The sequence below is a fragment of the Vicugna pacos genome, chromosome 1 (genome assembly GCF_048564905.1).
Source record: "Vicugna pacos chromosome 1, VicPac4, whole genome shotgun sequence".
NCBI classification, from domain to species: domain Eukaryota; kingdom Metazoa; phylum Chordata; class Mammalia; order Artiodactyla; family Camelidae; genus Vicugna; species Vicugna pacos.
In genome coordinates, this window is record NC_132987.1 from 116637474 (window position 1) to 116664610 (window position 27137).

Below are 27137 nucleotides of genomic sequence, written 5' to 3' on the forward strand. Positions count from 1 at the left end.
ATGGCAGACAATGAATAAATACGTGATGTCAGGTGCTGAATGCTAAGAAGAAAAATAAACCAGGAAAGTTGGTAGCAAGGAAGGAGGATGGGGTGCTGGCTCAGATGGAGCTGGCTCTCTGATAATGTGACATTTGAGATTTGAGCAGAGGCCTGGAGGCAGTGAGCTAGCTGGCTGGGAGGCCATCTGGGGCACAGGCTTTTGTTCAAGGTACAGCAGGGGATGGGCGTGGCTGGAGAGGGGAGGTGACGGGAGGTGAGGGAGGAGAGGTAGCCGGGGCCCAGCAGCGCGGATCTCCTGCGATGGAGGGAAGCCACTGAGCTTCCGGGAAGGCTTTGCTGCCTTTCTCATTGGGGGAGTTTCTCTGGCTGATGTGAGGAGTGAGCCTGATCGTGGGAGCCTGTCGGGTGGAGGTGGGCAGCCTCCACACCCGGATCAGAGTTTCTGGACACGGAGGGTTTGGGAGGGTGCTGGAGGGAGCAAGCCTCAGTCTGCTTAGCAATGACATACTTCTAGGAGACTCGCAACTTCTGCATCAAGTGTACCTGGTAGTTGATGTGAATAAAGAGTTTTAAGGCTTTAGTGATAGTCAGATGTCTTGGACTCATGGATGGACATAGAAATTCAGTGAGTGAATTAGTGATGAGTTAGTAAATACTCTATGATGCAAGTAGAAACAATATTGTGGTACGCAAAGTTAGGTCTCGGTGCATTCTAATTAAGGTAGTTGATTTCAGATTCTAAAATGTAAACCAAAGCCTCACAGCAGAAGTTGCTTCTGGCTCAACTCTTGATAAGAGAAAACTGAGCCCCGAGAAGCATCAGACTGTCAGACTATAGGCAGATTCTAATTGGATCATTTTAAAAACTTGCTACACTTTCAGTATCATTTTTAGAATTTTTCCATATTGGAAAAAAGTTTATCTTTTTTTAGTTTTTATGTATATTGACATGAATAGGATAATTTCTGTTTCATTGTTTATCTGAGACCACAAGCCATCACCTTTCACTGAATATTTTTAAAGAAGTGTTGATCAGCAAGTGCATTTTGAGCCCTTGTGAACCCAACCATTGTACCAAGGCTGGATTACAACTTTGATTAGGGAAATGAAGGAAATAAGTAGAAATAAACTCCGTACATTAGAAAAAAAACCTCAACACTAAAGCTTCTTTTTTAAAACAAAAGTCGTAATGGTTCTAAATGAACCACTTTTTTGCTGTTTTTATTCAGTATCCTACTGTTTCACAAAAAACAGGTGGCGTGAGTAGCAGGAGGAGCTGGAAGTCTTGGGTCGTGTTAGGTGTTTCAGCTCCTAGTCCTATCGCTTAATGACGAGCACCTCCTTTTTAAAGCAGAGCAACTTGTGACATTATGGGAACGTGGCCAGAGCTCGGAGACCAGGGGAGATGCTCTGGCTCTTTACACATCAGCTGCAAGACCTCTTCTGCCCGACAGCTTGGTGAGTCTGAGCTGGAGCCTGATGCCCGCCCTCACCCTGATCAGCTGCTTTTCTCCGTGAAATAGTATCAGTTCAGATAAAGCTGCTTTGGTTTGAGGTCCGTGTTGGTTTGCTCGGCTGCCATCACAAAATACCACGGCCTTGGTGGCTGAAAGAACAGAAACTGATTTTCTCACAGGTCTGGAGGCTGGAAGTCCACGATCAAGGTGTCAGCAAGTTTGGCTTCTTCAGGGGCCTCTCTGCTCGGTTTGCCGGCGGCTGCTTCCCACTGTGTCCTCTTCTCTTCGTGGGTCTGTCCTGATCTACTCCTCCTGAGGACACCAGCCATGTTGGACAGCACCTGTGTGACCTCCTGTCACCTTAGTTACCTCTTCGGGGGCCCTGTCTCTAGATACAGCCCCGTTCTGAGGTCTGAACTCTGGGGACACAGTCCAGCCCATAGCAGGGTCTGATAACGAAGTGCACACTCTCCCTCCTCATATTGACTTTTTAAAAAAGCTTTTTGTGTTGAAAGCTCAGACGGCTTTTCATTGCCGGCCTTGGGTGGAGCAGCGTGTTGCTTATTTCGTCTTGTTTTACTGCTCAGGAGCGCCGGGAGGAACTTCGGTTCCCGAGTGTGTGGTGACAGAATACGTGCCCGGGCCTCCGAGTCACTCAGGGCGGCCTTCCCGGCCATCTCAGTCCACGCCGGCTGCTGTAACAAAACCCCACAGGCTGGCGGTTCATCAGCGACAGACATTATCTCTCGGTCCAGAGCCGGGAAGTCAAGGCCAGCAGCTTTGGTGTCTGGTGACGGGCCTCTTCCTGGTTCACAGCTGGCCATCTTCTGTTGTGTCCTCACGTGGTGGAGGGGGCAGGGAGCTCTGTGGGGTCCCTTTCACAAGGGCACTAATCCTGTTCACAAGGGCTCCACCCTGATGACCTGATCACCCTCCAAAGGCCCCACCTCCGAACCCTGCCACACCGAGGAACACACGTTTAGACCAGAGCCCTGATGATTTGTGCCCCACCTGATTGCACCTCGCCAGCTCTGCACCAGCTTCTTTGTGGGGGCCATTTGTGGGGTGTTATTTTAGGGGAGTTCATCCCTGAAGGAAGGGGTTGGGCTTACCCACGTGTCTCCCTTGCAGTCCTCCTCCCCAACCTCCTCCTCCTTCCACTGAGACACAGTTTAAATTGCCGCCCCGATCCCCACTGGACCCGACTCTGCCTAGTGGGTGACCTGGATAGGGCTGTGAGCCCCTCTCAGCCTGGATGATGCATGGTTCCACCTTGTCACCTCACTTTTGGGGTCCTATGTGGTAAAGAAATGGTGTCTCAGTTTGGGGCAATTAGTCATTTTCTAGCAACCTATGCTACTGTCCAGGGTGGGGACCTTGAAACTACAAGTTTTCAGATAAGTTTTCATATTGGAAAGACATGGGCCTGAATGCCTTCTGAGAAGAGACCAAATTGGAAGGGCGTGTTGGCAATTATTGACTCTTTTCCCCTGTAAATAAAGTAGATCCTGCACCTCTACAGGGGAGTGCTGAGCACAGGGCCCATTTGTTCCTGGCAGTGTTGTGATTTTTCTTGGCACCAGGACTTAGGAAATGCCGCTAATAGAATGTCAGGCAGAACTCTCATCCTCGTGCGTGGTGAGGGCTGCCGAATCCTGCTCCACTGTTCTGCCGTCCTTTTGGTGGGGGATGCCCTGGGGCTCAGGTGGCATTGTTGCTTCTTTCCCTACCCTGCGTTACCCTGAAGGAGCTGAGAATTGGCGAGGGCATTGCTGTTCAGGTTGAGAGAACGGCCTTGCTGTGAGCCACTCAGACACCACAAGGGCAACGTGGTCCTTTCAGAAAGAGCGTTTCTCTCTGTTGAAAAGAGTCTGATATACTCCTGATGATTGATAGTTAGGGCAGTCTATTTATTTTGCATCTGAGCCAAGGATATCTTTGCTGTTCTTCCTTTCAGATCTGCTGGAGGGATGGAAATAGTCCAGATTTGGACAGGTGAATTATTCCTCCAGTAATCTAATGACTATAGCTCATCTGATTTTTTTTAAAAAAAAAAAAAGCTCATCTAGTAGAATTGAGTTTATGGATAAGGAAAAAGGGGTTCACTTACGTTTTATAAGTACTATCAAGAAAGTTAAGAAACCAGAAACTTCATGTCAGGCTGTGGTAAAGAAGGTGTTATGGACTGAACTGTACCCCTCTGGGCCTCCCCTACCCCAAATTCACATGTTGAAGCTCCAACCCCCAGCGTGACTGTGTCTGGAGGTGGGGTTTTCAGGAGATAAGTAAAGTTAAACAAGGTCGTGAAGGTGGGGCCCTAATCCAATACAACTGTGGCCTTAGAAAAAGAAAGAGTTCTCTCCCCTCTGCGGGAGGACACAACAGGCAGGCACCGGCTGCAAACCGGAAGAAGAACTGAGTCAGCGGCACCTTGATCTTGGACTTCCAGCCTCCAGAACTGGCAGAAATAAACATCTGTTGTTCAAGCCGCCCAGCCTGTGATAGTTCGTTTCAGCAAATTGATAACAAAAGGAAATAAGTTAAACTGGGCTGTTTTTCAAAAAGGATGACTGAACATGAACAGCAATATTCAAGCTTATGTTTGAGTCAAATACAGGCATTCTCATTTATTTATCTTTTTCAAATGGTCTCTTCTTTTTCCGTGTTTTCAAAAAAATTTTTCACAGCTTTGTTGTACAGTAAACTCCGTGTGCTTAAAGTGTGTAATTTTGATGAGTTTTAACATCAGTATAGCCCCATGAACCATCACTGCATAAGACAATGAGCAGGTATCCGCCCCCCCAGAGGTTTCCGCGGGGCTTTTGTGGTCCTCCTCCCTCCCTCCCTTCTCTGCCCCCATCCCCAGGCAACTGCTGGTCTGCTTTCTGTCACTATTACTAGTTTGCATTTTCAAAAATTTTATGTAAACAGACTCATACAGAACATACTCTTTTTTTTCCCCTCCTAGTCCGGCTTATTTCGCTCAGCAGAACTGTTTTGAGAGTCATCCAAGTTGTGTATATTGATAGTTATTCCTTCTTACTGCTGAGTAGGATTTCATGGATATATACCATTTATTTGTCCATTTGCCTGTTAATGGACATTGGGTTGCTTCCAGTAGGTACATATTTTAACTTTTTAAAAAAACTGCCAAATTGTTTTCCAAAGTGGTTGTATCATTTTACACCCCGCCAGCAGTTATGAGAACCTCAGTTCTTCTGTATTCTTACCAATGCTTGGTATGGGTGGTCTTTATTTTTTCAGTTGACGTATAATTGATTTACAATATTATATTAGTTTCAGGGATACAGCATTATCCTCCATTGAGAGCTATTCCAAGATAGTAGCTATAACTCCCTGTGCTATACCGTATGTCCTTGTTGCTGCTCAGCTTTATATGTAGTAGTTTGTATCTCTTATTCCCGTTCCCCTCATTTGACCCTCTCCCCTTCCCTTGTCCCTTTGGTAACCACTAGTTCATTTTCTGTATCTGTGAGTCTGTTCCTGTTTTGCATATGCATTCATTTGTATTATTTTTTAGATTCCACATATCAGTGATATTATACAGTATTTGCCTTTCTCTGACATATTTCATTAAGCATAATCTCTAGGTCCATCCACGTTGCTGCAAATGACAATTTCATTCTTTTTTATGGCTGAGTAATGTATATGTACACACACACCACATCTTCTTCATCCATTTGTCTCTTGATGGGCATTTGGGTTACTTTTGTAACTCAGTGCCGCTATGAACATTGGAGTGTGTGTGTCTTTTTCATTTTTTCTGGATATACACCCAGAAATAGAATTAATGGATCATATGGTAGTTCTATTTTTAGTTTTTTGAGGGACCTCCATGATAATTTCTATAGTGGCTGTACCAATTTACATTCCTACCAACAGTGTACAAGGGTTCCCTTTTCTCCACATCCTCTCCAACATTTTTTATTTGTAGACTCTTTGATGTTGACCATTCTGATAGTTGTGATTTGATAACCTCAGTGTTATGATTTGCATTTCTCTAATAATTAGCGATGTTGAACATCTTTTCATATGGCTGTTAGCCATCGGTATGTCTTCTTTGGAAGAATGTCTGTTGAGGTCTTCTGCCCATTTATTTTATTTAATTTTTTTAATATTGAGTTGTCTGAGGTCTTTGTTTATTTTGGATATTAACTGCTTGTTGGTCATATCATTTGCAAATATATTCTCCTAGTCCATAGGTTGTCTTTTTGTTTTGTTCATGGTTTCCTTTGCTGCACAAAAGCTTTTATGTTTAATTATGTTCCATTTGTTTACTTTTTCTTTTCTTTTGCTTTGGGAGACTGACCCAGAAAAATATTGCTACAGTCTATGCCAAAGGGTGTTCTGCATGTGTTTTCTTCTAGGAGTTTGACAGTTTCAGGTCTTACATTTAATCTGTTTTAATCTTCACTCCATTTTGAATTTATTTTTATATATGGTGTGAGGAAATATTCTAATCTCATTGTTTTACCTGCAACTGTCTAATTTTCCCAGCACCAGAGGCTGAAGAGGCTGTCTTTTCTCTATTATTTATTCTTGTCTTTTTTGTCATAGATTAATTGACCGTAAGTGTGTGAGTTTATTTCTGGGCCCTCTGTTCTGTGCCATTAATCCATATGTCTGTTTTTGTGCCAATACCATGCTGTTTTGATTACTGTAGCTCTGCAATATAATCTGAAGTCTGGGAGGGTGATACCTTCAGCTTTGTTCTTTTTTTTCTCAGTATTGCTTTGACAGTTCAGGGCCTTTTGTGGTTCCATATGAATTTTAGGATAATTTGTTTCAGTTCTGTGGAAAGTGTCTTGGGTATTTTGATAGGGACTGCATGAAATCTGTAGGTTGCTTTGGGTAGTATGGCCATTTTAACAATATTAGTTCTTCCAGTCTGAAGGCACAGGATATAGCAGTCTTTTTACTTTTGCCATTTTAGTGGTGCTGTAGTGGTATCTCCCTGTGGCTTTTGCATTTCCCAAATGACTAATGATCAGAGAGTTAGTTCATGATCATTGTAAATTTGTTTTAATCCTATGGAAATACAACACGAAGAGAACTCTAAGAATCTACTTCACTGTATGTAATAGAAAAAAAAACTGGAAACAGCCACCCTCGGTATGAGACTGGCTGTAGGATACAACATGATACAACAGTGTGGTGACATATGTGGCATCCAGATAAAGTAGACTTGTAGTTACTGACGTGAAAATGCTCATGATAAAACAAGGGGGCAAAAAAAGGCAGATTGAACAGCTCACATGTAGCTCTGTCTAGTGTGTTGTGTGTGTGTGTGTGTGAGAAAAAGGGAGTGGGGGTTCTGTATAGGGGAGAGCAAGATCTAGAAGCCCTTTATTGTTAGAATAGTTTACTTCCTGTGTTCCATAATCCTAAAGGCAGTTGTAGTGAATGTCTTTCCGCCCGTGGCTGTTTTTTAAGGTGTAATGCTGTATTACCAGAGATGAAGTTGCTGGATCAGTGAACGTAGACTTAAACCTTTGGACACGTGAGTTTGCCTGTGGATGTTATTTTGCTCCATTCACCTGTCTGCCTTGCTGCCAGAGCCATGCCTCTCAGCTGCTGTGCTATGTGACGTCCGTATCTGGCAGGACCACATTCTGCACCCCCACTCACCACTTCTCTGTTCCCGAATTTTCCTACTATTCCCAGGTGGTTTTCTTCTATATGAACTTCAAAATCATTTGCAAAGTTAAAAAAAAATTCATGGGAGTTGGTTGGTATTAAGTAACAATTATTGAATATTTTGGGAAGAAACGACATCTTCACACACTTGGGCCCTCCTTCCGCATAGAAATGTGATGGCCTCCCCATGGATTGAAAGGCGTTCACTTTGGTTCCTAAGCATTGAATTGCTCTTATGTAAGTCCTTCCTGTTTCTTAAATACATCATTTTATACATGTATTTTTGCTATTATCAGTGGGATTATTTTCCACCACATTCCAACCAGTTTTAACTGGTTATTGGCATGTAGGAAACTATCAATTTACAGAATTTGGAAACTGACCATTTTAATGAACTTATTTCTAAGTTTTTTCAGCTAATTGTTTTGAGTTATTTAGGTAGACAGGTGTATATATCATCAGTCAGTACTGAGTTTGTGCTTTTCCCCTGATATTTGGCTAGCATTTTCTGGAACAAGAGTAACTAATGATGATACTATCAGTGTATGAATTACAGTAACGTTAGCTGCTGTAACAAACAAGTCCAAAAATTCAATGTCACCGTAAGATTGAAGTTTCTTGCTCATGTATCAGTTCAGCGTGGTGGTCCAGAGTGGGCATCTCTCTTGGTCATTTCAGAGACTCAAGCCAGGGAGCCTGCCATCTTTTAACTCATGGCTTCCAGAGTCTGTTCCACAGGAAAGGGGAAGAGCACGTGGAAGCGTGCATAGACCTTAATGGTACGTGTTACTTCCACTTTCCCTTCAAGGGAAAAGCTTATTGCAGCAGTGGCCCAGCTGTGATCCTCGCCACAGAAGGGGACTTGAATCAGGTGGGTGGTCCCTGTCCCGGCCCCTTCCTGGCCTGCACTGCTCTTAGTGGGAGTGCCTCCAGTGTTTCACCACAATCTCAGTTCTGCAGCTCCGTCATATTGCTTGCCTCATCAAGGATCAGTTTGTTCCTTATTTACTAAACTTAATACTTTTTTATCTTTGTATGGCAAGAAATGCATGTCATTTCATTACTTGCTCAATTTGTAAAATATTAATTGCTTTTTTCCAAGCAGCATGGTTTTGCCTTACATTTTATTCATGTACTTTTGGTGATTATTGTGCTTAAGCCAAATTCTCCCAGCACCTGAGATAAGCCTTGGAAGTAGATAATGTTGGAAGGTTGCTAACTCAGGTGCTGTGGGATGAAGGAAGGAACATTGAGCTTGAAGGAGGAACTCCTGGGTTCGTGGTCAGGCTCCCCACGTCTCATTTTGGGGCAGGCATGCTGGTTGCCCACCCACTCATGCTCTTCCTTCTCGTCAGAAGGACCCGGTTATGTCCAGGGATCAGGTGGTGATGTGCTGCAGGGTGGTGGCCCCCATCTTCCAGGCCCAGCCATCCGTTTCATGGTTCGAGGACTTAATCCTGGTTTTCTGTTTTCCTTGGGATTAATTTAGACATGGGCATGTGACCTTCTCTGACCATGAGATGTGGCCAGCTGGCTTCTGGAAAGGATTTCCTCTAATGCAGGGAGACAAGAAAGGAAACCAAAATTTTTTCTTTGCTTCTCTCTGTGGTCATGTGAGAATTTAGTACCTGATGTTTGTCAGGAGGTTATGACAGGAAAAGGCTAAAGATAAGTCAGTTCACCATTGGGACCACTTAAGCAATGAAAAAGCCTGGGTCCTTTTAGGCTGTCTTTGGGCCCTTGCATTAACCAAACTCAGAAACAGGCTCCTCTGGACCGGGGTTTCTCAGCCTTGGCATCGCCTCCTGTGATGGGATGGGGGTGCAGTCCTGTGCGTTGTAGGAGGTTTATCAGCATCCTGGACTTTTTGCCTACCAAATGCCAGCCCCCCTCCCCCCATGACAGCCAGAAATGCCTCCAGACATTGCCAAGTGTCCCTTGGGGGAAAAAATTGCCCCAGTTTGAGAACCACTGCTCTAGACTTTGGGTTGTGAGGTGGTAGGTGCCTTCATTAAGACTTGTATAGTCAAATATCCTATTCTTTACATCCAGAAGCTATTCTGCAGCCTTAGACCATCCTTAACCCATGGGAGCACGTTTCCTCTGTGGGCTGATGCAGGCACACTTGTTTCTTGACAGTGGAGGTATTTGTGTGTCCTTAAAAGGTGCAGAATGTCCTGTGCTGATCCGCACCTTCACCGTTGGCATTCGTGTGGCTCTGGCTGGTGTCAGGCTTCTGTGGAGTGACTGTCGAGGATTTTGTTTCCCCGTCTGCACAGGTTTCATCCTAAGTATGGACCCTCCTTGTATTTCTGAGGAGGTCGTGTTCTTCCAGTGCTTGCTTTATGCCGGCCACGCGTTCTGCCTCTCAGTCCTGAGCATCCCGGGCAGTTTCATAGCTGCTGGGCTTTGGAGAGAAAAGGCAGGTTTGGGTGAAATTGATCTGGAGAGAGCGAACCAGGCTCTCAAGCCTTTGTCACCGTTTCTGCGTGATCATTAGTGACTCTGCCACCCAGACCTTGTTTTTTTCGCTGTTGCAGACTTGTGCAGAAAGCTTGTCTCAGAGACAGGAGAGCAGGGGAGTGCCCGGAGGAGAAGGACCGAGGGTCAGATTCAGATCTGATGGAAAGGACAGTGCCTCATGGGAGAGGTGTGTTCCTCGCCTCCCATCTTGAGACCGAATTACATTCCTTGACGCTGTTGCTGCGCGTGCTGGTCACACAGTCCTGGTGCCTTCTGTTCCCCGAGGCCCTCATGGGCTCGTGGAATCAGAGCACATGGGGAGGACGCGTCCTGGCCTCTGAACCCACTCTGTGCTGGCAGTGTGGATGGGGACGTGCGGCTGGGAGGGTGCCTAGAGGAGGCTGCTGTGTGCGGAAAGGCGCAACGATGAGTCTCGTTTGATGCCAGTTCTGCCCTCCAGGGTGTAAGTTTTGCAAAATACCGAGTTCTACCAGTAAAACTTTGAGGGCTGAAGCCTGTTCGGGATTTGTAGTGAGATTTTGTCCCCATGATTTTTGTTCTTCTCTCCTAGCTCTTGACTTTTAACAAGTTGGTTATTAGGCTTTTGGTTTATTTGTTAATATATCATTTATATGTGGGTTAAAATAAGTTTAAAGAAAGGAAAAATAACATTTCCAGACATTTTGTCATCTACTATCTGAATGATATGCTTCCTTTTATTATTGTATCTATTGTACAGAATGTGGTTATAAATCCTCACCTATTTCAGTATTCTTTGCATCGTGTGTTTCAGGGTTTAGACTGTATCCTGGAGGGTATGTTTGCCCACGGGTTCGTTTCCTTTTTGTGTGGTTTACTGTAGAGCTCGGTGGCCTGGACCTCCCCCATCATTTTCCATCATGAGCCCTCGAAAATAGAGTGCCTCCCTTTAGTGAGCCCCTGATACATGCTTCTCACCCATTACTTTTCAAACCTGGAATCCTCCAAAGTCAGTGCCGTTCAGCTCCTTTTATTGATGAAGACACTGAATGAAGCTCAGACTTGCTTGAGGTATTTCCCAGCTCTACGTGCAGTGTTTCAGCTCAGCCAGTGCCCCGCACCGCCCAGGGGGCAGGGGGACATGTGGACGAGAGGGAGGGCTGAGGACCGGCACTGCTCTCGGCAAAGAATAAACCTGGAAACATGAAAAGCGCTGGAAAGCATCACGGTAGCCCATGAAGTTTCTCTGTGGGGAGACAGGGGAGATAGGTGTCAGTGGTGACAGCGAGTGTCTTTTACAGTCTAAAGGGAGTAAATTCAGAGGTGGGGAATGGAAGAGTGATCTTTGAGCACGTGTGTTGTAGCCTGCCTTCTGTGAGGTGGCGAAGTGTTTGTTGTAATGGCTTAAGAAGCAGTTTTCGGACCTAGTGTTAGATTCCCAAGTTGTGTTAACCAGGAGATGGGATGGCCCCTGGTGCTGTGTCGTGTGTGTGCGTGCACGTGCATTCATGTGCATTCAGTGGTGATCCTGCTGCACCGGGGAGCAGACGTGGAGTGAGCACCCCGGATGCTCCAGCTCCCTTTGGAGTCTGACCCGCAGGACCAGCCTGTGAGCGGTGACAGCACGTTTCCTGGGTGAGAAGGCGGAGCGTCAGCTGGGTGGGCTGCTGCCTTTGCCTTTCAGCCATGCTCTCGGAGGTCTCCAGGCGTGTAGATGCTCACTTTTTAGTCATCCTCCTATGCAAGCAGCATGGTATTCAACATAAGGTAAAACTGATGCAAGAGGCATAAAATAAAGTTTAAGAAATTTTTAAGCAACAAAAATGTGTCCTAATGGTGCTGCGGGAGGTTCAGTCAACCAGAGAACTCCATGCCCTGCTGGCAGCTCTACTGCAGGCTGGGACGTGGATGTTGTAACCACGCTGAGAGTTGACTGATTGGGTGCACGGCTCTGCAGGTTTGCTGTAAGCATTCAGCAGGAAGCAATATAGTGACCCTTCCGTCGGTGACCTCTTTGAGAAGGAAGCTCTTCCTTTACAAAGGAGTTGTACCAGTGTCACTGCCCTGGTTGAGCCAAAGCTGGCCTTGCTGGCTCCCTGTGAATCCCAGCTCCCTGCAGTGGCTTTCAAGTGCCTTGATGACGTGTCTGTTTCCCCACCGGCCTCTTGGCCATCCCCCGCCCCCGCCCTCCCAAGCTGGTGCGGTGGCCAGGTCACTGCCTTTTCAGGGACGGCCTGACGCTCTCTGCCGTCAGCATGGCCTACTTTAATATGGGAAGTCTTGGCCCGTTTGTTATTGCTCAGTGTCTGTTCTGTCTTCATTCTGTCTGAAGGGCACTGTTGGTGTCCCCTGGCAAGTATTTAATGAGGGTTCAAACCTGTGCCACCTGGTCGGTCTGACTCACTGTACAGCTTCGTTTTTGTGGCATGAAATGAACATCCTTATAAAAATGACCGACTTCCAGGAGGAAGACATGCCAACATCTTACCATTTGCTTGATGAGAGACAGGCTTTTAAATTGGCTTCCTTACGTTCCTTTACAGACAAGCATCTGGCATTCTGAAGCCGGTGTTACCACTCTGTGCATGAACGGGTTTGGGCGAGCTCTTCTAGGAACATTTAAAGGAAACATTTAAAATTTTATTTTACAGGCTTGAACATTTAAAAATTCCCCCATTTGTATTGTTAAATTATCCTAAAAAGTTTTTTTAATTGTGATAAAATACAACGTAAAATGTGTCATCTTAACCATTTTTAAGTGTATTAAGTTTTGAGTCCACGGTCTACCCTTTTGGAATTTTTAATCATGTTTCTCGCATAAAACTGTTCTGAATCACGCTGGGCGTCCTGGAGAATATCAGACTGTCAGATTGTGTCATGTCAGAGCAAAACAAAGTGAAACACAGACACTGGCTTGGGCGGGGCAAAGTGAAACACTTCCTGGTCTTCATTAGGGGAGCTCAGATGTGCTTCAAACCTTTTTTCTAAAATTTATATTTTATTTTTTATTATTTTGTTCCAAGTTCAGTGTGCTGAACCCATGAATACAATGAGATTAAAAATATTGTAATTATATCGTAATTATAGCTCAAAGGATACCTTTAAAATTGTATAGTGTCTGAGTGAAATAAATAAGGAAGTTTAATTTCCCGTCTAATCATGTTTTTCCTTTCTGGTTAGCACTTTAAATAGTAATTTTGAAAACATGGCCATTTTTTCCTTCCTAATACGTCTGTTTCCCAAGATATTTATTCTACATTTGTAGAAGAACATTTCTCTCTCTTTTTTTTTGTATACATCATTTTTATTCACTGTTTAAAATATATATAGAGATTATATTAAGCTTTCTGGCCAGTCATTTTGAGTTTCTGGCTTCCTGAAAAACACAACCCAAACAATGAAACTTCCCTGGAAACGTCCCTGAGCTTATCTCACGGGAGAAAGGGTCTTGCCAAAACAAAGGCCAGGATGGAGGCGGACAGAGGACAGCAGAGCCAGGGTGGCCCTCCCTGACCTGAACCAGGGGTCCGGCCCTGGCAGCTCTGGAGCAGCTGGGAGGGGCATGAAAAGGAGTCAGGCACTTGTAGGCACTGGAGGGTAAGACACAGTCGAAGGGGTTATTTTGCTAATTAAGGGTTAAAAACTCACACTTAGGCGAGGCTGGACTGAGTCCCTGGGTCCTTTCAGGATTTGTTAAAAGGAGTCCCTTTGTTCTGTGCTCAGGAAAGAGTTTTCAGTTAGTCCAACATGTGAACATCACTCAAGAGTTCACGGCCCTTGCAGCTCAGCCAGCAAGAGCAGTTGGGTGAAACACAGTGTTCGTTTCTCCTTTCTTTTTTGGCGGTAAACTACACATAACATAAAATTTGCCATTTAAACTATTTTTGAGTGTACAGTTCAGTGGTATTCAGTGTGTTTCGTTGTTGTGCAACCATCACCACCATCCATTTCCAGAACTTTTACGTCTTCCCGAGCTGGAAACTCCATATCCATTAACTACTCACTCCCCATTCCCCGTCTCCCCAGCCCCTGGTCACCACCAGGAACCTCATATAAGTAGAACTATACAGAATTTGTCTTTTTGTGTCAGGCTTATTTCACTTAGCACAGTACCTTCAAGGTCCATGCATGTGGTAGCCTGTAATTGTATTCCATTGAATATATAGACCCTATTTTGTTGATCCATTCATCCATTCGTGGGCCTTTGGTTGGTTTCCACCTTTTGACCATTGTGAATAATGCTGCAGCGAATATGGGGGTGCAGATATCTGTTTGAGTCCCTGCTTTCAGTTCTTTTGGGTGTGTATCGAGAAGTGGAATTGGGAAACAAATCAAATGTTTAACATTTTGCACCCTTTTACATTCCCAGCTGTGGTGCGCAGCACTCAATGTTGAAACCTCCTAGGGGAGGTCTGCTCCGAGTAGAGTGTCATCTTTTTCAGAAGCAGTGGCAGCTGTGGGCATCAGGCTTGACCCCACCTCTCAGAGAGGATGCAGCAGAATCCCTCCAGTTTCCTACCAGAAATGTGTTTGGGAGCCTGAAGTGGGCTGGCCACGTTGACCAGGCGCTTTGCTCATGCCCAAGGGGGCTAGCTTGCAAATAGGGGAGCTTCTGAATCCAGGGTGTCTGAAGAAAGCCACTGGGCTGAAGCAGCACATGGAGCTCTGAAATTGTAGCAGCCTGAGAGGAAATGAATCATTAGATAACTCTTGCCCTCTTTTAAAAAGTTTGCCCTAAAAAACATGGAGCTATTCCCCTTGTACATAAAAAATATTGCCTGCTGTATCAGTAAACAAAGGATAACGGATGTTGCAGCCATCAAACCATCACTTTGCAGCCATCCCAAAGGTGAGCCCTGAGGGAACTCAGGATGGAAACTGAATGCCTGGCCATCACGCCCTCAGCCACTGCAGCACCCCCGGCAGTGCCCCAGAGGGGACTCGGGTGTGGAAGAACGGGACACTGGCCCTAGACAGCTAGGTGCACATCGAAGAAATGATTTCAGTGAGCCCTGGCTCTTACATCTTCCCATACATAGAAAAACGCTAAATTCCTTAACTTGAGATATCTGGTTTTCTTTAATAGTAAAGTCTTTGTTGCAAAATCTCCCGTATATCCTGGCTCCTCCCCTACCTTTTTGAAGCAGTCCCTCAGAGCGATCTGAGAGGCTGTCTCCTGGGCTTGAAGTCCTCAGAAAGTCTGCCTAATAAAACATATTTCTCAACTTTTAGGTTGTGCCTTTTTTTCAGTTGACACCCTTGTGGCCCATGGGTTAATCCTCAGTGAGATGAAGGAAGAGTCTCAGGAAGGTAGAATTTGAGGTGCTGCTTAGTGCTGCTCACGTGGAAGGTGTTTTATAATGGGGTCCACACCCCATTTCCCGTGTAGTTAAGTCACACTGTGGGAGGTGGAGTTCTGTCTCGGGGAATCCTTTGCTTCTGAAAGTGCTGTGGATCTGTTACATGGAAACGTTTTCACCCGGCAATTCTAATCTCCAGTCTTAGCCACCTGCAAAATGTTTCTTTAGAATTTTTTTCATTATATATCCTTCAAGAAATAAAAATAATTTCTTTTTCCTTTTAAATCTTAAATGTTAATTACTATATACCTTTTCCTTTATCGTCTTAAAAGGAAATTTCAGCTTCAGCTCCACCTCTCATTATATGCAGTTTCCCCTTGACTCCAGTGTCTGTCAGTATTCTCATCATATTTTGGGTCCACAGTTGATCTCACCTCCAAATATACAACAATTTGAGTTTTTCTTTTACTAACACAATATATTTCTCGACCTATCTCATTAACACATCTGACTAGTGTCCTTGTTTGCTTTTGTGACATAAAGGGCAATATTTACAAATGATCGGATTTCAGTCACTTCTTTTAAAATGCGGTGCATTTTTGTCTCCATCTTTAAATCTGGCGCTTAGTTTTCAGCTTGTCATTATACTAAGAGGAGATATCTGTCGATTACTTACGCTGTGGCAGGCACCGTGCTAATTTCTTTACCTGTGATGTCTCATCGGATGCTTGCAACTCCGTGCGGCATCATTATCCGTTTGAAACCGCAGCCCAGAAAAATTAAAGAATTTACCCAACAGATGAGAGAACTGGAACTCCAGGCTCTGACCTGCAGGCTCACAGACTTAAGCCAGGCATTATAATAGCCTCACTCTTGTGTGTTTGTTCAGCCTCAGTTTTGAAGCATGTGTTAGGTGCCAGGCTCTGTGGGTAGTGTGATAACAAAATCATTATGACCCAGACACAGAGGAATCAGATTTCTTAACCAATTCAAGGAGCAGGCTCGCAAATCCTGTCTGCCCAAATCCTGACTGTAGGTTTGATAAACCTGGTTCGTGATCTCTGGGTGTCTCGGCTCTTCTTCTGAACCTGTGTGCTTCCATCTAACTTGCCAATCTGGTGGGTAAAAAGGATGGCATTTCCTAGTAGTTTTAATTTGCATTTATTTTTAATCAGGAAGGATGAATATCTTCTCATTTTTCTAAGTGCTATCGAATTGTATCTTTTGTTCTTGCATTTTCAAGTCAGCTTCTTTCATCTTCAGTGTACCTTTTGGTCAAGAGGCACTGGGTCCCCATTTCAGACACACTGTGTTTGCTTGGATTAACATGGGCAGCATACAATGAACAATCCATTCCACATGTACTGGTCACTGGTTATGTTTCCTTTTCTAGTTAAATTAAGTGGAATGACAAATTTAAATGAGAAAGAAATAGCAATCAGCCTCGTTCCTTTGAAATGAATGGTTGTGGTTCCTTGAAATCCCATTTATATGGGAAGAGGTGTATCAGTCAGCATAGGGAAGGTTCCATCATGGTAACAAACAATCCCCACACTCAGTGATTTTTACCATTTGATTGAGTTCTGCCTCGGGGCAGGTCAGCAAGTGGTTTCTGTTCTCTGTAATTTCTCAAGGACCCAGGCTGGGAGGGGCTTCAGCTCAACCCACCTCTAGGGTGGGGAAGGAGAGCCCCATGGGTGAGTAGGAGTGACACATCATTCCACTCATCTCGCTGGCCAGAGTGAGTCATGCTGCCACGCCTGCACTCAAAAGGGCAGAGGACTGGGATGCTGCTACTGCCCAGCCTGGGGGGACCAGACACTTGTGAATCCCAGGTGACCACCTTAGCAGCTGCAGCACAGCTTCTACACATCACATAGCAAAAGTCCTTAGAATACGCTAAGCAAAAATGAGATCGTGACTTAAAAAGCAAAAGCCCTGCCTGACCGAAAGAACAGGTGAGCACAGAATTTCGTCCTCCTCCTCTGGATTCGTGGGGAAAGCCCACCACCGCACTCACCTCCGCATTATCGATAAGCCAGGTGAGCCCCAGACGTGGTTTCCGAAAGCCGCGTCTTCAGGACTGGCCAGCTGATCCTTGCTGAAGCTGGGTGATGGGTCCGTTGCTGTTCGACATGCTTTTCTGTACGTTTGAGAATGTCCGTAATGTTCCCTGTGAGTTTCCCACTGTCATTTCCTCTCTGCCTCAGCGTCTCAGTTCTTATTTTCTGTTACAGTGTGTATTTCTGGTCACCACTTCAGTTTTCTGTTTGACGTAAGCACATTAAAAAAATACTTTGTTGGCTTTTTCCTTTGTTTTAAGCTATCAGACTCTCTTAAATAATGTTTTAAGGTATTCCTTGATGACCTCTAGGTGTGGCTGGTTTTTTTAAGATACAGTTGCATTGAACTGAGAGTTCAGTTTGACCACGTGCTCTGATGAAAAATATTACTTTCCTTCTCATCCCTTCATCTCCTGCAAACCTCCGTGTAGGTTTTAGAGGAGGATCGTTTTCTTTGCTCATAGAGAGAAAGCCATCACGGCCCTACAATCACACCGTCCGGGGACCAGGGGTTCTGACATGCATGTCCTGTGACGTTGTCCCAGGATGCCTATCTCGTGGGAGGCGGTGTGCAGAGCGCTGAGGACGGCAGAGGAAGGAGATAGGCCTGGCCAGCAGGTTGCTCACCGCCTGGGTCAGCCCTGAAGCAGGCGTCATTAGCACAGCAGAGTCAGAGATAGACGTGCACGTGGATCCCGGCAGGGCAGCAACTAAATGAGTGTGCCCTGCCCGGAGCCGGGACCGTTCTGCCTGCTGGGAGGGGCTGCTGAGCTAAGTCTCAAGTGAGGAACATTAGCACAGCGGATGGGAGGGATGTCCTGGCTGAGGGCCAGCGAGGGGCGGGCCGGAGCCGCAGGTGGATCTGTGTTGTTAGAAAGTTTGAAGCCGAAGCATAAGAGATGGAGTGCGGGGACTAGGCAGAAATCACGCTATAGCAGCCTTTGAGTGGCTTTTTAAGAAGCATGGACTTTACCCTGCTGGCTTTCTGTAAATATTTGTGCGAGTTGTATGGATTGTTCCACTGTAACGACGACACTTGGTATCGTAAGATTGAGTCTCGAGGACCCACCCAGTGCCCTCCACGTGGTCATCTGCAGCCTTGAGGGGCGGCATCCATCTGCTCACGCCCCCGGCAGTATTTCCTGGGTGCAGCAGGTGCCCAGGATGCTCTAGTGCACACAAGGCCTGTGTCCTGCTGGAGGAGGCCTGGCACGGGAAGGCTGCCACTCCGTGCGAGCCTGGTTCTGATTTTCTTCTGTGGAGCCCACCGGTGAAGATGCCAGGAGTCACGGCCCAGAAGTGTGCCCCCTTCTCTTCTGCGGTGTCCCTCACTCAGAGCCACTCGGCTCTGATGCCGAGCTGGGAGAATGATGGGGAGATCCAGGGCTTCCACGCACACAAACAAGGGTCTTCATGGGGACAGGAGCTCTGTGTTCTGCTTAGTCTCGTGTGTAGACCAGAGGCTTCCCCGGGCAGAACCACGCAGCCCTTACCTGTCCACGGGCTTCCACGTGTGGCCAAGAAGCCGACCTGATTGTGACAAAATCCCTTTGGAGGAATGCAGGGTTTCCTCTGCCCTCGGCTCTGGAGCCTGCCTCATCTCCAGCATGGCTGGGGGCTTCCTGGCCCCCCGGCCCTGATGCTGGCTCGTGGTCCCCACCGCCTGCCCCCTGTGCTGTCCCTGTGTCCTCCTGTCCTGTCACGCCCGATCTCTTCCAGCCACACTGGGGCCTGCTGGTGTCCCCTCGGCCCCCGCAGATGGACGCTCCACCGTCAGCGTCACCGCCTCCTTCCTCATGTGTTTCTCCTTGTTTTCCAGGCTCTGCAGAGTAACCTGAGGTATTCCTTGTTGCCAAGACGGCTCCTTATCAGCAAGAGATTAGCTCAGTGCCTACATCCTGCTTTGCCCAGTGGCGTGCACTTGAAAGCCCTAGAAACCTATGAAATTATCTTTAAAATTGTAGGGACCAAATGGCTGGCCAAGGATTTGTTCCTCTACAGGTACAGTAGCTGCCCCACCACATTCCTTTTTTATTACCTGAGTAATCCACATCTCAGTTCCCAAGATAAGACAGTGATAAACAAGAAACATACAGCAGGCAAGTAGAATGGCTCCCTATAAATCCATCACAGGAGGAAACCAGAGCTCACCTTCTGGAGTGTGTCCTACCTGACTTTTCTTTAAGTCGGAGTGTCCCGTCCAGACCTGTCCCCTGTGCTGTGCTCAAGGCACGCTGTGACCGTCTCATGACGAGCAGGCATGTCCATCACCAGCTTAGATGGCTGGCTGGCTGTTTTGAAGACCCCGTTGGGCTGGCTGATCATTTGGAGCTTCTAAGCAGGTGTCTCATTATCCCCTCCTCTTCTGTCCCCAAGCTGTGGGTTGTTCCCTCTGCTGGCGCACGCAGCCATGTCGGTGCGGCCCGTGCTGCTCGGCCTTTACGAGAAGTACTTCCTCCCGCTGCAGAAGCTGCTGCTGCCCAGTCTCCAGGCCTTCATCGTCGGCCTGCTGCCTGGCCTCGAGGAGGGCTCGGAGATCTACGACAGGTGGGTCTCATCCAGAGCTCACGGCCGTGCCCGTCCAGGTGGGCGCGCCGCACGGCTCGGGTTGCGTTCCGCCGCTTTATGAGAAACGGGGAAGAAGTGCAGAGACGTGCGGGGGAGCAGGACAGGTGCAGAAGTCGAGGTGATGCTTACATTTCTGTGCTGGGCTCCGCCTGGCACAATACCCAGTGCCCCTGGGAACTCCCTCCGTGTCCAAGTGAGGGTCAGGAGGCAGGAAATTCCCCAGAGTCGCACCGACTGTGGGTGGCAGAGATGGGATTCCACCCCTGTGTCAGCTTCTGAAGTCCTCCTCCTTCCTGTTACACTAGGCTGCTTCCAAATAAAAGGGCGTGGCCAAGTTCCAGTGGCGGGTAGGGCACAGAATGGTGTGCGGCTAAGGATAGCTTGACAAGTTTCAGTAGCACCTTGGAGAAATTTGTAAATCTCACACAGTAGTATTTATCTGTTTTTTTGGTCACTGCTTGGGGTCAGGAGAAAGCTGGTATCTATTCAGACAACTGAGGATACAGAGTGTCCTGTTTTTCTGGAGAATTACAGTGCAAGAACTCACTTCCCACGTATTAACCATTCTAAGTGATGCCACAGTGATTAACTTCAGTTCATTGGACCTGTTTTCAGAGCCCACGCACAGCCTGACTGGGAGATTTAGGAACCCTTGTGCTTGCAAAAGTTTCCATCTGGTTACACAAGGCACTGTTCAAATTTTCCCGCCAGAGGCCCCAGCCGCACCACCTTTGCCTGTTGGGTTAGCTGTGACTAGGGGGGCGGGGGGGGGCAGGGGGTGTGGAGTGGAACTGAAGGATCAGTCCAGCGTCTAGTCAGAACGATCCCCTCAAGGAAACCAAACAGTCAGAATGGTTTGCAGGATTGTCGCTGGTGACCAAGGTCGCATGAACATCACCAGCATGTGTGCTGGAATTTGATGTGCACTTGGGCCATTTCAGGCTTTCACACAGAGCAGGTGGTGGCTCTCGACTTCCCAGTGGGGAGGGAGTCCACCTCAGCAGTGCACTCAGTCACCAGGATCCACTTCCCTGGGAGGCAGGGCCTGTCTCTGGACCAGGACCGTGCTCTGCGAGGCTGGGTAGGTGTGTGGGTTAAGGAATGGTCAAGGTCACCTGGGGTCAGCAAGAAGACCATTACCAGACTCTGTCTCTTGATTCCTGGCCTTAGGCTCTTTGTAGAAGTTCTGGTCCACTTATATTTTCCTAACAAATTGTGTGTGTGTGTGTGTGTGTAAATACTTTTCCCCTCGTCTGAAGTTGAACACATCAGTTCCCAAAGTGTTTTGCAGGTTTTAAATCTGCAAGAGTGAATCACATCAGAAGCGTGTCAATAGCAGTGTGTTTTTGTGTGTTCTCTTAGTTGATAAATGAGTGTTCATTTGAACAGTTGCTAAAGTTGCTTAACACAAGTGTTTTCTCCTAACATTGTGATTTCTTGACGTTGAACCAAGAGCTGAGTAAAGCTGCATGAATCACCGAGTAGATGCAGCTGTGACAGAAAACCCAGTCCAGCGTCTGCAGCTCTCAGAAGCTGTTAGTGACAAGCTTTCCGAGGCAGAGGCCAGTCAAGGGTTGTGTAGCCTGAGCGCGCCTGTACAGGCAACAGCAGTTAGGTGACTGCATGTATCCGTGTTAGTTTGGCAGCAGTTTCTTCCCCAGTGTGCTTAGGAGTTGAGTCAGACCCCCCCACACACCCCCAGTAAATACTGTGCAGAGAGACAGAAAGGGAGAGCCTGGGGCAGGGGTCACAATGGCCAGGTTGGTGGAGGATGCTCGGGGTGAGTGAGTTTGGGGCTGGTGAGGCGAGTGATTCACGAGTTTCGTGGAGGCGGGGACTGTTCCTGGTCTGTGCTTATTAGTGAACCGTACGGAATGGAAATTTTGGCCAGTGTTAGGACTCATGATTCATTCACCCTGGCTTTCTAACCCTTTGATGCCTGAGAATCACTGCCTGCCAGAATTCCTTCTTTAAAGTGCCCTAGAAGTAGCCACATGGCTTTCGTGTTTTGCTGTACTGAGAAAACAGGATTAGCTGGGGCAGGTGGACACTCACCTCCTGTTCTAAGAGGACGGAGGAGAGAGAGGTGGTTGTTTTCTGTGGTCAGTAAGCAGGCAGAACCGGCTCACCAGAGATTTCTGTGATTTTTGTCCCTCAGGGGACATTTGGCAATATCTGGGCACATTTTTGGTTGTTATAATTGGGGCAGGGAGGGTGCTGCTGGCATCATGGGAAGGTGCACGAGGGGTGAGGCTAAACACCCTTCAATGCACACGTTTGTCTCACAGCAGAGAAGGATCCAGCCCCAGGTGGTAACAGTGTCAAGGCTGAGAAACCCTGATTTAAATAGTAGTTGAAAAGTACTTATTGACCTTTCTTTCGGTTGATCCCAGGCACCATGATGAACTCTGCTAGTTATAGAATTTTTTGCCACTTATTTGGCATCTGTCTGACAGTGGTGGTGCAGGGCGCTGTTGTCACCTCCCTGCTCATTCAGATGATCACACACCAGGCTGTTCAGTCTCGTGACAGCTCGGCAAGTGGCCGCACAGCCAGAGGTGTGAGATGCTTGGGGCTAAAGGCCCGTGTCGCTCACTTGCCGTCAGTTGAGCAGAGAAGAGTGTCCGTTTTGGTAGAGTGAGCTTGTGTTTGCAGGGGGCACAGGAGAGCAGCAGCCAGCGTGGCCAAGGAAGGATGGAAAGAGTGGAGGTTGGGGTTCGGTGTGTCTCTTTTGTTTTGGGTTGTGGGTGGTTTTGTTTTTCTTTTGGTTGTTAGTTTTGAATAGAAAAGATTATCATTCTGGACGCTAAACTGAGCACACGTAATTTGGAATTTCACAACTGAGATGATGTAGTTCTTCTGTAGTAGAAGTTTAGCTTCTAACCCCAGTTATCTTGCTGTTTACTCTGCTCTCCATAGCAGTCCTGTCATAATTGCCATTCTCTGAACTGTAGTATCATTTCAATTTTTAATATCCATTAATATTTTAGGATAAAATAGGACTTTGTTTATTTAAAGCTGCATTTCTTTCATAAAGAAAACTAGCCAGTGCTCTCTGACTCCTGAAGGAGGGATAGTATAAGGGGTGTCCCCAGGCTCTTTGACAGCGGAACCACTCCTGTGGAACAGCTCAAGTGGCCGGTGTTCCATGGGACCTACTTTGGGAATACGCTGTCCTAAGCAAGGGGGAAGTGATAGCAGTGTGAGCACTGAGGTGTCTGCGCTGGGTTTTACCTAAGTGTTGGTGTTCTTGTGATAGGGATCCTGGAGAGAGAGGACCATTCCAGGGACTTCCTAAGTTACTCTGTTGCTGTAGGAATCTTCCTAGCTGAGGACCATCCAGTCTGTCCAGGGGACACAGGGATCCACCTGCCTGATTTACGACAACTGCTGAATGGAACTTCTGCCCAAAATTAGGGCCTCTGGTTGTTTTCAGAGCTGGGCAGAGAGAAGCTCCATTTGTTTGCTCAGCCTTGATAGGAGACCAGTTGATGCCTTTAACCACTAAACCATGTCCTTGTCCTAAACTTTTGGCTGTCCCTCCTGCTTCTCCATTTCGTTTGTTCTGAAAAGATGATACTCTGCGTCATTGGCTACAAATGTTTTATGAGTCCAAATGGTCCAGACTAGCTTTAAAAAGAACAAAATTCATTTTTAATATCAAAAAGTAGTTGACTTTTTTTTGTATGCAGTGTTTTAATATACACTGAACTGATTATTTAAAAAGTAAGCTAAAGACAGTTTGAGTGATAACAAAAGAGAAAGAGTGACGTTCATCTGACCGTTTTTTTCAAGTACCAGCTGAGTGTCAGATGCCCATCTGGGCAGCCGGGAGTGTCAGCCAACGGAGCGGACCTTGTGGGGATGGCGGGCTGTGTGGCCCCAGCACCAGCTCTCTTCTCCTGGGCTGAGTTTGTACTCAGAGACTGTCACACATCTCATGACATTTCATCTCTTATCCCTACCAGAGATGGATGCCAACACGCACGGAGGTTTAACTTGTCCTCGGCACCACTGCCGGGAAGGAGATACAGGATTTGGATGCCAGGGGCCTGACCCCAGAGCCCTCTGCACTGCACTGGGCTTGTCCTCCTGTAATTTGCAAATAGGAAGCATGTGGAAAACGGAGTCACTGCAGATTTTGAGCCGGGTCACTCCTTAAGTGACAGCCCGCCTTGGGAGTTTGCCTCCCGTGTTTTATTGACAGGTGCTGTCACCTGGCCCTCAAGCTTTGGTTTCACAGTTGGCAGGAAAATGCCCCGTCAGCTGCAGGTGCACCCCGAGCAGAGAAGGACCAGGCCTTGGTTAGTGTCAGTGGGACACAAGCCAAGGCCCCCCGATGCCCCTGCTCCTCTTAGAGGACGTCCATGAAGTTGCTGATGTCACGTCTGGGCGACCAGAAGATAAGGGACGAATAAATGCAGGTTGTCAGCAGAATGGTCTCCCGGAGTGGGAGCCAGTGCACGGAGGTGCTGTGGGCAGAGTGACAGGGAAACACCTCCCCAAGCTTTGTGGACATGCCTTGGAGTGGGAGGCCAGGCGGATTTTGTCCCCAGTGCTTCTGAGGTCCACTGTCACTTGGCACATTTTCGGCTGTGCTCAAGTGAGGGGTATCTTTCTCTTTATTTACATCTCCAGTCACATCAGCCTTTTTTTTTTTTTTGACACCTTAATGACTCTTCATGCTTTTATGTAACGTGGCTGATCTGTGCAATGGGACCGCCTCCCGTAAGTACCGTGGCGTCCACAGCCAGGCCAAAGGCGGAGGTGGGTCTCTGTGCCACGGTGGGTGACAGGACCAGGCAGGCGCTGCCTCTTGGCGGAGAAGCTGCACCTCTCGGTGACGTTTGTTTTAGCAAGTTCAGTTGCAGTGGCTGCCGGCAGGACAGACACAGAAGGAAAACAGGTGGCAGCAGCTCAAAATGACAAGGAAGCTGGTGTCTCCAGGGCCCGGGGGCAGCGAGCCCTAACCTGTGCTCTCTCATCCACAGAACAGACGCCCTACTCCTGAGGCTGTCCCTGGTGGTCGGCAAGGAGGTGTTCTACGCCGCCCTCTGGGGGAGCGTCCTGGCCAGCCCGTCCATCCGCCTGCCTGCCTCGCTCTTCGTGGTGGGCCACATCAGCAGGGGCTCGCCCGGCAGGGAGCAGAAGTACATGCTGGGGACGGACTACCAGCTCACGGTGGGTGGTTGCAGTGGGCAGGCCTGCCTGCTTCCCCACAGGGCGCCACTGGGCTGCGGGAGGTGGTGGCGCCCCGAGATGGGGCCAGCAAGGAGGCAGCATCCGTGTGCCACCGTGGATGGCAGTGTCAGTGTCTATCATACGCATCACAGTTGGTGTATTCAGATGAGTGTTGTTCACCTGAGGACAGCGCTTCCCAGGGCCCCGCACCTTCAGCGATACGGGGCTGTCGCGGTACCCGGAGAACCTCGCGCCAGGCCTGCTGCTGGGCTGCAGGCTTGTTTCTGCCCCTGTCCCCGCCTCCACGGCACACTGACCACTGCCCGCACTGGAGGCCCCCTCCTTCTCCTCTAGACTCTGTCCGGTTCTGCTCTTGCCATCACCCTCTCCTCTGGCTGCTCTTACACCTGGGTTGTCGGGGTGTCTGCCCCAGGTCCCTCTTGGCTGGTAGCAACATGCCTTCCCATGACCTTGAGAGATGGGCATTTCCCAGACCTGTCTTCTCCCTTTAGCTTAACAGATTGTTTAATAGCCTGCAGTCTATCGCCACCTAGTGGTGGACCCACACTTCAAACTTAAAATGTTCAAAACTGAGTTCATCCTTAAGGAAGTTGGCAAAAACAGCTTACCCCTGTGAGTCCATTCCTCTGCAAGTGGGAATAGTAGCTCTTCCTCACGGGGCTCTCTGAGGAAAAGGACCACGAGCAACGCTTAGGACATAGGAGACTCTCATAAACATGTTCCCTTCTTCCTGGCCCGTCTCTCTCTGTTTGCACCGCCCTGCTTCAGCTTCTTGGGTCTTGCTTCTGGGCAACTGATCAAGTGATTTTCTAACCGATTTCTCCCCCTTTCCTTTCCGATTGCTAAGAGATTTGCCTTGTATAGCTTTGCTCAGATCTGTTCTGTGCTTGAAAAACACCTGACTTCCTGTTGGCCTTCAGATCAAGTCTAACCTAAATAGTATCCTAACAGCCTGCTCCCAACCCACCAAATGCCTCTGTTCCCCCCTTCAGGGCTCTGCACTCCTGGAGCCAGCTGTCTGGCCTGCCCTGGTGCATCTGTGATGCTGTCTTTGCTCCAGCCAGTCCCCTCTCCCACGCTCCCTGCCCAGCCCTCTTCTCTGTTGTCTCAGTGTGTCTCCTCCTCGTCTTTCAAGTTCAGCTTTCCCCCAAAGCTGCACTGTTTTCTCCAGCTGAAAGAGCTCTCCCTTTCCTCTTCCGAATTCTTAGAGCTTTTGGTGCGCATTTCTCTTATGACTCTCATCCATTTTGCAGCTGTACTATGTCTGTATGCACTCAGAAAAGACACTCAGAGTCTGTACTGAATTGGTTTGGAATCCATATGACCGAACGTCTTTGGAGTTTTAGTTTAGCTGTAAGTTCCTGTTGGAACCTTAAGACTTTCCTTTCTGGGATCAGAGAATTTAACGTCTTAGAACCTGACCATCTGGTCCAAACCCCTCCAGCTCTCAGGTGAAACAAGCGGTCCGTCTTCCCGGTATCTCAAAACCTCCCTAGCGTCTGGGGCTAGAACCAAGTCTCCCATGTTTATACTTTATGTTCTGTTCCACAGTGAGTTAACACAAGACTCCCGGGAGGAAAAAACAGTAGCCAGCACGTGGTGTTCAATGTCTTGGGAATGAAATGTTCACGGCGTTTTGTCGTCTACAGGTGAAGTCCTTATGTGCGTCACTGTTGGACTCAAACGTTCTGGTGCAAAGAAATAATCTGGAAGTTGTTCTGTTCTTCTTCCCATTCTATGCCTGTCTGGTAAGCGTTTGTGTTCTTCCAGGGGAGTTGCTGGCCCTACCCGAGGATGTGAGGCAGCGGGATAGGTCTGACTGGTCTTGTCCTGAGCAGGAGGGCGGCCCCTCAGGGATCACTGTTCACTCTCAGTGGATCAAAGGTCCTCGTTCATTTTTGTGAGGATGGTGTTTCCACAGCAAAAATTGAATAGCTTCTTTCCCTGGGCAGCGCAGGGAGAACCAACTGCTTTTGAGAACTCCCTCTTTAAGATAAGCTTTGTAGACTGTGGTAAGGAGGGCTGCGTGTGTCCAGAGGCCAGTAACTTACCATGTCATCTCCCTGCAGCGAAGTTCTCTGTGTCCCCCTCGTAGGATTCCAACGAGAGAGCCATTCCCCTGCTCAGATCCGACATCGTCCACATCCTCTCAGCCGCCGCGCAGACCCTCCTGAGGAGAGACATGTCTCTGAACAGAAGGCTTTACGCCTGGTTACTAGGTACTGAGTGATGCGGTGGTCGAAAGTCAGGGTTAACGTGAAAGCTCTGAGTGCTGATCGTGGAATAAGTTTGAGTCTCGGTGATACATTCCTGAATCACGAAGTGTGGAGAGAGAACGCGGTGACTGAATGGACGCTGGTCAGCTGAGTCCTGCCCACGCCACAGCTTTGCTTGTTTGTAGCCATTCCGTAAAACATAGGGGAGGGACGGGAGTTTTAAATGTTA

General features: G+C 47.7%; 1 protein-coding gene across 2 annotated transcripts in view; it reads left to right on the plus strand.

Moving 5' to 3' along the window:
* The window catches only part of DOP1B (DOP1 leucine zipper like protein B), a 103445-nt gene that overhangs the window by 10926 nt on the left and 65382 nt on the right, over window positions 1-27137 (plus strand). For both annotated transcript variants that reach the window (XM_072969030.1, XM_072969035.1), the window contains exons 3-7: window positions 18742-18923; window positions 19299-19469; window positions 24482-24671; window positions 26342-26440; window positions 26788-26911. In XM_072969030.1, the coding sequence (XP_072825131.1) occupies window positions 18742-18923; window positions 19299-19469; window positions 24482-24671; window positions 26342-26440; window positions 26788-26911 (766 nt within the window). The remainder of the gene's footprint in view (window positions 1-18741; window positions 18924-19298; window positions 19470-24481; window positions 24672-26341; window positions 26441-26787; window positions 26912-27137) is intronic.